This window comes from Calidris pugnax, unplaced genomic scaffold (genome assembly GCF_001431845.1).
Source record: "Calidris pugnax isolate Ruff unplaced genomic scaffold, ASM143184v1 scaffold55, whole genome shotgun sequence".
Lineage (NCBI taxonomy): Eukaryota > Metazoa > Chordata > Aves > Charadriiformes > Scolopacidae > Calidris > Calidris pugnax.
Genome location: NW_015090832.1, coordinates 3,411,268 through 3,421,900, shown reverse-complemented (window position 1 = coordinate 3,421,900; position 10,633 = coordinate 3,411,268). Strand labels below are relative to the sequence as shown.

Genomic DNA, 10,633 nt, shown 5'->3' with positions numbered 1-10,633 from the left:
TTCTCCAGGCTGAACACCCCCAGCTCCCTCAGCCTCTCCTCATAAGACTTGTGCTCCAGACCCCTCACAAGCTCCGTTGCCCTTCTCTGGACCCGCTCCAGCACCTCAATGACTTTTTTATGGTAGGGGGCCCAAAACTGGACACAGCACTCAAGGTGAGGCCTCACCAGTGAATGTCCCCAAAGAACCCCCTCTTTGCCCCCCACGTCTCCAGCAGCAGAGCCCAGGGCCCTGGTGACCCTGTGACAGACACAACGGAGCAAGTCCTGACACATCTACGTTTATTCAGGCGGTTCAAAGCTGGCGGTGGCTGTTGCAGCCATTTCCCTCCAGGCTCCAGCAGGCGGCCGGGGACAGGACAGGGTAGGACGGGGCTCCCACTACTCGTGCTGGGAAAGGAAAAAAAACCCCCAAAAGGGGCTTCAGTGAAGATCCTGGGCCTGGAGGCAGGGAGGACTCTGCCGGAGGAGGCCGTGGGTTGAAGGGCGGGGGGGGGTCCTACCTTGGAGGTGATGACCTCCCTGGTGCGGGCGCGCAGCTTGTTGACCTGCGTCTCGGCGATGTCGGCGCGTTCCTCGGCGTCATCCAGCTCGTGCTGCACCTTGCGGTACTTCACCAGGTTGGAGTTGGCCTGCTGCTCCTGGAGGGGGGTGAGGGAAGCGGGTGCATGGGGCACAGCCGGGACACCAGGCTCCCTGTGCTGGCTTGTGATCCTTGTGGCCACCCTGGGCCACCCCCAGGAAGGAGAGCACCGTCCTCCACCCCGGCAGAAGAGCTGCGGTGGGGACAGGCACTTACCGCCTCCTCAAACTGGCGTTTGTAGCTCTTGACCTTGCTCTGCAGCTTGTCGATCAGGTCCTGCATCCGTGTCAGGTTCTTCCGGTCTTCTTCAGCCTGCAAGAGCCCCAGCCCCATTAGCAGGACCCCACCAGACACTCCCCCCTGCCCAGCTCAGGCTCTGACTGCCCCATATCCAGGTGTCCTAGTGGTGCCAGGGCCCTTTAACACGCAGAGAGCACCAACCCAGCCTCACATCCCCTGGTCTACCACCAAGTTTAGGAGATGCCAGGAAAGAAGCAAGACAAAGACACAGGTGGCAGATGCTGGGACAGGTAGAAGCCCATCTGCCCTCGTCAGTCCCAGCCCCAAGTCGTCTTGCCAGAACAAGCCAGAGCTGGAGTGTTGGGTAACACGAGGTTCTGAGCAGAGGGAGAGCTGGGCCAAGTCCTGGTGGGGTGGAGCTGGGCTGAGCGCTGCCGTACCTGGTAGCTCAGCTCCTTGATCCTCCGCTCGTACTTGCGAATGCCCTTCTGGGCTTCAGCCATCTTCTTCTGCTCTGAATCCAGCTCTCCCTCCAGCTCCCGCACCTGCGGGTGGAGAGAAGCCACCTCAGCACCCTCCTCCCAACCACCAGCCCCAGCCGAGGTCAAATCCCTTTCCCCAGCTCAAAGTATCCACAGCCAAGGCTGAGCCACCCAAAGCAAAGGCACAGAGCTGGCCCCAGGCTTGTAGGTCCTCAGAGAGTGCCCCTCACTGCCCATGGTCCCCCGGTGGCCCAGCCTGGCCTCAGAGGGATGGGACAGTGCCATTGCCCTGCAGAGCCTGGTGCCACAGGGGCTGGGACAGTGCCAGGAGCCCAGCTCCTGCGTGGCACAGCCGGGGATCTGCCCCTGCCACCTCACCCTGGCCTCCAGCTTCTGGATCTGCTTCTTGCCCCCCTTGAGAGCAATCTGCTCCGCTTCGTCCAGGCGCATCTGCAGGTCCTTGATGGTCTGCTCCATGTTCTTCTTCATCCGCTCCAGGTGTGCACTCGTGTCCTGCTCCTTCTTCAGCTCCTCTGCCATCATGGCAGCCTGTAAGGCCAAGAGCACAGGGGAATCACCAACAAGGTCAGGCAGCCTTGCCAGACAGAGGGGCTCAATGGAGAAGCTCTGAGAACCACCCTTCTCCTCCCACCCACCAGCCCCAGATGGTGCAGGGCATCCTTGCCCAACCATACAGCACCATCCCCACCACACTCTTACATCCGTGATGGCCTTCTTCGCCTTCTCCTCAGCATTGCGGCACTCCTGCACCGCGTCCTCCACCTCGCTGCTCAGCTGGGAGATGTCGGTCTCCAGCTTCTTCTTCTGGTTGATCAGGCCCGTGTTCTGCGGAGAGAGCAGGGCAGTGCCACAGGGACCAGCTCTTCACCACGGCCACCAGTCTCCTGCTGCTCCAGGGCCAGCAGAGACCTGGGATCTGGTGGTTCCTCACCTGGGAGTGGAGCAGGTTGACCCTCTCGGTGGCCTCCAGCAGCTCCTGCTCCGCCAGCTTCCTGCTCCTCTCTGCCTGCTCCAGCGCCGCCCGCAGCTCCTCCACCTCCGCCAGCAGCAGGTTGTTGCGGCGCTCCAGGGCGGCCGCCTGCTCCTTCAGGTCATCGTTGTGGCGTTGAGTGTCATCCAACTCGATTTGCAGGTCCTGCAGGGCAGAGCAGGGTCAGTGGGGACAAGAGGGAGAGCCGGGGCTGGCAGCGGGGACAGCACCAAGCCCGTCCCACCCCAGGCCACCCAACCTTGATCTGGGCTTGGAGCTGGCGGCCTAGTTTCTGGAACTCGGCAGCCTGGCGGTTGGCGTGGCTCAGCTGGATCTCCATCTCGTTCAGGTCTCCCTCCATCTTCTTCCTCAGACGGACGGCCTCGTTCTTGGCCCGGGCCTCCGCATCCAGCGTGGCCTGCATGGAGTCCATGGCACGCTGGTGGTTGCGCCTGCGGGAGGGACGATGCATCAGCCCCATCCACCCGGGGACACCCACTCTGGGGCAGCCCTGTCAGGGCCATGGTGCCAGCTCAGCTCCCACAACGATGGCCCAGCCTGTCCCCTCTCAGCACACACCTCAGGTTCTCAAACTCCTCGTCCTTCTCCGCCAGCTTCCTGTCTATATCAGCCTTGACCTGGTTCAGCTCCAGCTGGATGCGCAGCGTCTTGCTCTCCTCATGCTCCAGGGCTCCCTAGAGACAGTCATGAGAAGGTGACCCCAGGGGACAACGGATCTCCCCAGCCATCCATCCCAGCCTGGCCTTGCCCCCCAGCCTGGATTTACGGGGAGCAGGGCAGGTGGAGCCACCCCAGAGTGCTGTTGGGGTTTCACAACCCCACTTAGGACCGTCTCTCCACCAACACAGCGTGGGTCACTGCTCCAGCACTGTTTGACCAGGGTGGGACGGGGGCTCTTGAGGGTAGTGGGCATGTGCATGCATCGGGGAAAGAAGGACCCACCTCAGCCTCTTCCAGAGCTGCTTGGATATCGCTCTTCTCACTCTCCAGGGCTTTCTTCAGCTTCTCCAGCTCGTGGATGGTTTTGCCGCTCATACTGATCTGGTCAGTCAGATCAGCAATTTCCTCTGGCAGGGACAGAAGGGTGTTCAGTCAGGACAGGGTCTGCAGAGCCAGCCCCATGCAGATGACACTCCCTTCCCTTTGCCCAAGGTTGGCCCACGTTCCCCTGGTCCCTTTGCAGCCGAGGTTGTGCCTGGGGATGAGGCACCATCCCTCATTGCTGGGCCCTGAGTGCTCCCCTGTGCCCTGGGTGAAGGAGGGGGCATGGGAGAGGTGTAAGGACCCATGGAGACCTGCTTCTCCAAGGTCAGCACCCCCAACCCAGTGTCATGCTGCAGCCATGGCACTCCTGGCAGCACAACATGCACCATTTGCACACAAGAGCCAGGTGACACTGGGCCTGGAGAGTCCCCAGCAAGAGGGCAGGACACACGGTGGCTTCCTGGTGGGGCTGCTGATCCTTCCAAGGAGGAAATGGGGCAGGCTCAGCTGAGCACCAAGGTCTGCTCCCTGCCTACAAGGGACCCCCATCCCACCACACGGCTGAGGACAGGGGAGCCATGGGTTTCCCCTGAGATCAGGGCCCTGGGCAGAGAGGCCAAGGGGAGAGCTTGAGCCCAGTCCTACCCTGCAGGTTCTTGTTCTCTCTCTTGAGGGTCTCCAGGTTGTCCAGGGACTCTTCGTAGGCATTCTTGAGCTTGAAAAGCTCCGTGCTCAGGCTGCGTGACTCCTTCTGTGATGCCTCCAGCTCTGCCTGGGTCTCCTCATACTTCTGCTTCCACTCTGCCAGGACCCTGTCAAAGTTGCGCTGCTTCTTGTCCAGGGCAGCGCAGGCTGAGTTGGCACGCTCCAGGTCCACCGAGAGGTCCTCAATCTCTGTCTGCAGTCGGTGCTTGGTCTTTTCCAGTGAGGAGCACTTGGCGTGGGCAGCCTCCACTGCCTCCTCCGCCTCCTGCAGCCGGATGGCCAGCTTCTTCCTGCCGATGACACCAAGGGATGAGGACTCCCAGCCCAAGTGTCATCCCAACCTCGCTGCTCTAAGGAGAGGAGGCCACAGCCTGACCAAACAGCCCCAAGTTCAGACAGGAGGGTGCAGTCTCACCCTGGGGTTTGGGAAAGCCCCATCCTTGAATGGAAACCTGCCACCTGCAAGGAAGAGACTCCTGCTGGGAGACTCACTTGGCTTCCTCCAGCTCCTCCGTCCTCTGGATGGCATCTGTCTCGTACTTGGTTCTCCACTGGGCTACTTCTGCATTGGCCTTGGACAAGTTCCTCTGGAGCTCGCTCTTGGCCTCCACCTCCTCCTCATACTGCTCCCGCAGCAGGTCGCAGTCATGCCGGGAGGCTTGCAGGGCATGGGCCAGGGCATTCTTGCTCTGAGGAAGGAAGAACTCATGAGAGGACCAGCTGGACCCAGGCCACCAGCCGTGGAGCCGGGATCGGTGGCAGCAGGAGAGAACTTCTGTTTTGCGCAGGCTAAGAGCTGCCCTTGGGCCTCCTGTGTGGAGGGAATGTCCCACTTCCCCAGGCCAAGAATCTAGGCCACTGCCATAGCAGGACACGTCCTGGTCCCTGAGATCTGCATCACTCAGAGATCAGCCATGCCCTAGAAGCCGCACCTTGGTCTCTTCCTCCAGCTGCCTCTTCAGTTCCTCAATGTTCTGGGTGAACGAGGTCTTGCCACGGCTCAGCTGGTTGATGAAGGACTCCTTCTCCTCCAGCAGCCGACTCAGCTCACCTGGGTTCAAACAGAGCCAAACCAGCTACTCTAGGGCCTAAATGCTGCAATCTGCATTAGCCCTCACCCGCCAGAGCCTGTGGCCTTCAGCTGCATGGAGACCTCCAGCAGTCCCAGGCAAGTTGGGGCCCATAGGCAGAAGTGGACACCAGAAGCTGAAGGTGAAGGAACATCTAGGAACCCCTCTTTGTGATGCCTGAGATCACAGCACATCCCTCAGCACAACCAGCATCACCACAGAGGTCCTCTTCCTCTGCATGGCCTGAGTGGAGGCACGGCACAGACATCCCACCACTCCCCTCCATTCCAGATGGAGCTCCTGCGCATGTGTTTTGGCCCATGGGAGAAGCAAGACAGCCTGCCAGGCTGAACCCCAGCTGATCCCCAACACCTACCGTTCTCAGTCTGCAGCCTGCCCCGCTGCGTGCTCACGTCGGTCAGTTGTCGCTGCAGCTCATCCACTTTGGACTTGGCCTCACTCAGCTGGTCCTCGTAGGTGCGGCACAGCTTCTCAGCGTTGGCCTGCAGGCATCAAGCAAAGCTTTTGTGAGACCCAGCACTGCCCAGAGAGCACCATTGGCTCAGGAGGGGCTCAGCGACTGCCTCATTAAGGGCAACGGAGCTGGTGAGGGGTCTGGAGCACGTGTCTTGTGAGGAGCAGCTGAGGGAGCTGGGGGTGTTCAGCCTGGAGAAAAGGAGGCTGAGGGGAGACCTTGCTCTACAGCTCCCTGAAAGGAGGGGGTAGCCAGGGGGGGTCGGACTCTTCTCCCAAGGAACAGGTGATGGGACAAGAGGAAATGGCCTCAAGTTGTGCCAGGGGAGGTTTAGGATGGACATTAGGAAAAATTTCTTCACTGCAAAGGTTGTCAAGCATTGGAATGGACTGCCCAGGGAAGTGGTGGAAACACCATTCCTGGAGGTATGTAAAAGCCGGGCAGAGGTGGTGCAGAGGGACATGGGTTAGTGATGGCTCTGGCAGTGTTGGGTTGATGTTTGGACTCAATGATCTTAAAGGTCCCTTCCGACCTGGACAATTCTCTGATTCTATGTCCCTCAAACCAGGACACAGCCTCACCCTGGGACCTTGCTGCCCTGCTCAGCTGATCCCATCTGCACACAAGGCAGAGAGCCAGGAGCCACCCAGAGCTCTGCTACACTAAGAGTGGCTCTCTGCAGTCACTCTCCCAGGAAATGTCTTCCCAGATCCTCCAGACTTGACTAGGACAAGCAAAGCCTCCTGCAAGCACTGCCATAGGGACATAGGGACAAGCTATACCTCGTGAAGAAGAGGGACTTTGCCATGGCAAAGAGCAACCTAAGTCAACGTCCCATGGACACGACTGTGCTGAACACCCTGCAACCAGATACACAGGACAGGACAAGAGGAAATGGCCTCAAGTTGCGCCAGGGGAGGTTCAGGCTGGAGATTAGGTCTCTTCTCCCAAGGAACAGGCGATGGGACAAGAGGAAATGGCCTCAAGTTGTGCCAGGGGAGGTTTAGGATGGACATTAGGAAAAATTTCTTCACTGCAAAGGTTGTCAAGCATTGGAATGGACTGCCCAGGGAAGTGGTGGAAACACCATTCCTGGAGGTATGTAAAAGCCGGGCAGAGGTGGTGCAGAGGGACATGGGTTAGTGATGGCTCTGGCAGTGTTGGGTTGATGTTTGGACTCAATGATCTTAAAGGTCCCTTCCGACCTGGACAATTCTCTGATTCTATGTCCCTCAAACCAGGACACAGCCTCACCCTGGGACCTTGCTGCCCTGCTCAGCTGATCCCATCTGCACACAAGGCAGAGAGCCAGGAGCCACCCAGAGCTCTGCTACACTAAGAGTGGCTCTCTGCAGTCACTCTCCCAGGAAATGTCTTCCCAGATCCTCCAGACTTGACTAGGACAAGCAAAGCCTCCTGCAAGCACTGCTATAAGGACACAGGGACAAGCTATACCTCATGAAGAAGAGGGACTTTGCCATGGCAAAGAGCAACCTAAGTCAACGTCCCATGGACACGACTGTGCTGAACACCCTGCAACCAGATACACAGGACAGGACAAGAGGAAATGGCCTCAAGTTGCGCCAGGGGAGGTTCAGGCTGGAGATTAGGAAAAAATTTTTCACTGAAAGGGTTCTCAGGCATTGGAATGGGCTGCCCAGGGAGGTGGTTGAGGCACCATCCCTGGAGGTGTTCAAAAGATGGGTTGATGTAGTGCTGGGAGGTATGGTTTAGTGATGGTGTTGCTTTTTGTTTGTTGTGTGGGTGTCTATTTTTGTCAGTTAGGTTGACGGTTGGACAAGATGATCTTTAAGGTCCCTTCCAACCTAGAAGATTCTGTGATGTTTACAGAAGAACTGAACCAGCCCCGTCCAGGACTGGTGCTCACCTTGTTCTTGGTCAGATATTCAATGTTGGACGTTAGGTCATCCACCTCCATCTTCATCTCGCTCTTCTCCTTCTCCAGCTTCTGCTTGACACGCTGCAGGTTGTCAATCTGCTCGCTCAGCTCCGCCACGCTGTCTGCGTGCTTCTTCCTCAGGGCGGCCGCCGTGGACTCGTGCTGCAGGGTGGCCTCCTCCAGGTCCCTCCGCAGCTTCAGGAACTCCGCTTCCCGCTTCTTGTTCATCTCCAGCTGCGTGGCCGTCGCCCCACCGGCCTCCTCCAGCCTCTCGCTCAGCTCCTCCAGCTCCCGTGACACCTCTGCCCGCTGCTTCTCCACCTTGGCTCTGGCAGCACGCTCAGCCTCCAGCTCCTCCTCCAGCTCCTCAATGCGGGCCTGGCAGAGACACCATATGGCAGCAAACTGGTCAAGCTCCAGCATCTTTGATCCCCGTGATGGAGAAAAGTGTCTCCTCAGATGCTGAGGAGCAACAAGCCACCAGCCTGGAGCAAATATTTGGGCTGTTTTGGGGCTCTCTGAGGCAGGCATGCCTGGTGCTCCTTAGCAGATTTTTTGCAGAGCTTCTGCTCTCCTCTGCACCTTGCCATCAGGACCCAGGCTGACACCAGCTTTCCCTTGGTGGGAAGCCATCATGCAAACAGCCTGAACCTGGAGGCCTGTCTCTGCTTGGAAGAAGCCCAACATTCTAGATTTGATCTTCAGTTTGGGCACTGGATTTAAGGTTTTAGACTGGAGAGAGAAGTACATCCTAGAAGCTCTTTCTAATGGGACTATTAGCTTTCACCTCAATAGTTCATTCTTTAATGTTCAGTCCACCAAATTTTGGCAGAGGGTTTTGCTTCTCCTAACAATGCCAGCTTTTTTCATCCCTCATTGGCCAAGGAGATGCACCTGTGCTCAGAGAGGGGCTGGCCCGTACAGATTCTCCAACACACTACATCTGATGGAAATGTAGGACTCCTGGGCTGTGAGAACAGCTCTTCCCACCATACCTGCAGCTCCTTGATCTTCTTCTGCAGCTGGGCCTCAGTCACTTGCCCATCCTCAATCCTTGAATTCAGTTGACTCATTTCAAAGTCTTTCCTGTACAGAAAGAAAGCAAAGCCTCTGGTCAGACAAATGGTGTCCTGCCAAGTCCCTCCGGCTTCTGAAGATGGTTCCCTGCACCCAGGTCCAGGGGACAAACAAATCAACCCATAGAGGAAAGGGGCTGCAGGAGTAAGAAGCAGAGCATAGACTGCTCTGAGTGAGGTTTCAAGTGGACTCTGACTCAGAGGTTTTCCCTGTGAGATCCCTAGGTGATGTTCTCCAGTTCCCCAATGAGAATGGGCCGTGAGTGATGAAGTCTGTACTTGTAGCTGACATCCCAGTTCCATGTTAGGATCCCACCAGACAAGTCTTTCCTAGCACAGTAAGGACACAGACCAGGCACATATTGCACACTTACTTTTTGAGTTTCTCCTCCAACTGCTGTTTGTCGTTCTCCAGATCCATTACAGATTCTTGTGTCAACTTCAGGTCTCCTTCAAGCTTCCTCTTTGCTCTTTCCAGGTCCATGCGGAGTTTCTTCTCTTGTTCAAGAGAGCTTTCCAGCTGAAGAGCGAAAGGAGACAGGCTAGTGAGGGAAAGGACCCTCCTTAGCCCAAACCTTCCCCATGTCCATTGTTGTGGGAACTTCACCCAGCCCCCAGGATCCAGAGTTGTTGCCTAGTTGGTCTCCAGTCCCATTCCCTCAGCCCAGAACTGCTCTCCATGGGGTAGTCTGGACCATCTCTTGGTTCAGAGGCAATTTGTCCATGGGGTTATTCATTAACTGGCCATAATAAATGGGGATCTGATAACGATCCCACCCTCCAGATAATGTTCAGGGGCAGCCTTTGGGCTTGTTCCTGTCCCAAACCTCTCTCACTTCACTGTCACTGGCCTGTGGACTCACATCATCCACTTGCTGCTCCAGTTTGACCTTGGCTTTAGTCAGTGTGTTGACCTTGTCTTCCTCAGCCTGCAGGTCATCCAGAGCCTGCTGATGGGCCTCCTGTAGTGCTTTCTTCTCTTTCGTCAGCTTGGCAATGACCTCATCCAGAGCAGCCATCTCTTCTATCAGGTTTTTAACCTAGATCCGTGGGGTCAAAAATTAAGAGCATCTTCTCAGGAACAGGGGAAGCAAAGCTAATACAGTAGCCTGACCCATGAAAGGCAGGAGTCCACGATCAACAGCAGCTGCCAGCCCCCTCCCCTTGGCCAGGCTGGTTCCACCAGACGGTTTGTCAGTGCCCCAAATCACTTGCCATTGCACAGAACTGTTTGCCCATACCAGCCCTGTGCCATGAGGCAGGACACCAGAGGGTTTTGCCCTCTCCCACACGTTTTTGCACTCTACCTTGCCCCAGCTCCCACACACCAGCAGCCTTGTCCTTGACGTTTCTCTTTGGTGCTACCACAAGCACTGAGGCTCCTGGACAACAAGGCTGTACTCTGCAGGAAGGGTCAGTTACCTTGTTCTCAGTGGCATGCTTTTCCTTCTCCACCTTGGCCAGCGTGATCTCTAGGTCATCAATGTCCTTCTTCAGCTCTGCACACTCATCCTCCAGCTTGCGTTTCTTGGCGGTGAGGTCTGAGTTCATCTCCTCCTCATCCTCCAGACGCTCCGTCAGCTCCTTCACCTTGGCCTCCAGCTGGATCTTGGACTTGATCAGCAGGTCACAGCGTTCCTCTGCGTCTGCCAGGTTGTCTTGCTCCTGGGGCAGGCACAGGAGAGCTGGTGCTCATCCACCTGCCCCAAGAGCATCCCAGCAGGCTCTCAGCTATGCTACCTTGGCCCAGAGTTGGAGCTCTCCTTGTGGAAAGTGCAGAGCAAGCCAAGGTGCTTGGGTGCACAAAAGCTCCAGTCAATGCCCTTTTTCAACTAACGCTAACCGGGGCCCAAGAGCTAACTACAATTAAATTTTTCAGAGGAAGGAAACACTAGACTGATGCTTCCTTGTACAAAAATGGCACAGATTAGCCAGAGCTTGGCAAGCAAACACTCCCATCCTTCCCCCTCCAATGCGAGGAGATCACACTTTCCCATTGTTTCAGGTTTGCTCCGACCCTAACGTCGCAATTCAAACAGACTGTGGCAATGAGGGGTCTCAGAACTGCAAGAGACTGAAGGAGGGATCTATCACGCTCTGCTCCTTC

The 10,633-nt window shown here is 57.0% G+C and overlaps 1 protein-coding gene across 2 annotated transcripts in view; it reads right to left on the bottom strand.

Moving 5' to 3' along the window:
* Window positions 1-264: 264 nt before the first annotated feature.
* MYH7B (myosin, heavy chain 7B, cardiac muscle, beta) overlaps window positions 265-10,633 on the bottom strand; it is a 30,227-nt gene continuing 19,858 nt past the window's right edge. For both annotated transcript variants that reach the window (XM_014941261.1, XM_014941260.1), the window contains 19 exons: window positions 9,949-10,191; window positions 9,390-9,566; window positions 8,901-9,046; window positions 8,446-8,536; window positions 7,439-7,828; window positions 5,452-5,578; window positions 4,938-5,056; window positions 4,498-4,694; window positions 3,946-4,295; window positions 3,259-3,383; window positions 2,875-2,990; window positions 2,555-2,747; window positions 2,257-2,460; window positions 2,025-2,150; window positions 1,683-1,853; window positions 1,263-1,367; window positions 799-894; window positions 503-640; window positions 265-389 (listed from right to left, as the gene is read on the bottom strand). In XM_014941261.1, coding sequence (XP_014796747.1) covers window positions 381-389; window positions 503-640; window positions 799-894; window positions 1,263-1,367; window positions 1,683-1,853; window positions 2,025-2,150; window positions 2,257-2,460; window positions 2,555-2,747; window positions 2,875-2,990; window positions 3,259-3,383; window positions 3,946-4,295; window positions 4,498-4,694; window positions 4,938-5,056; window positions 5,452-5,578; window positions 7,439-7,828; window positions 8,446-8,536; window positions 8,901-9,046; window positions 9,390-9,566; window positions 9,949-10,191 — 3,123 coding nt within the window. In that variant the 3' untranslated portion in view covers window positions 265-380. The remainder of the gene's footprint in view (window positions 390-502; window positions 641-798; window positions 895-1,262; window positions 1,368-1,682; window positions 1,854-2,024; window positions 2,151-2,256; window positions 2,461-2,554; window positions 2,748-2,874; window positions 2,991-3,258; window positions 3,384-3,945; window positions 4,296-4,497; window positions 4,695-4,937; window positions 5,057-5,451; window positions 5,579-7,438; window positions 7,829-8,445; window positions 8,537-8,900; window positions 9,047-9,389; window positions 9,567-9,948; window positions 10,192-10,633) is intronic.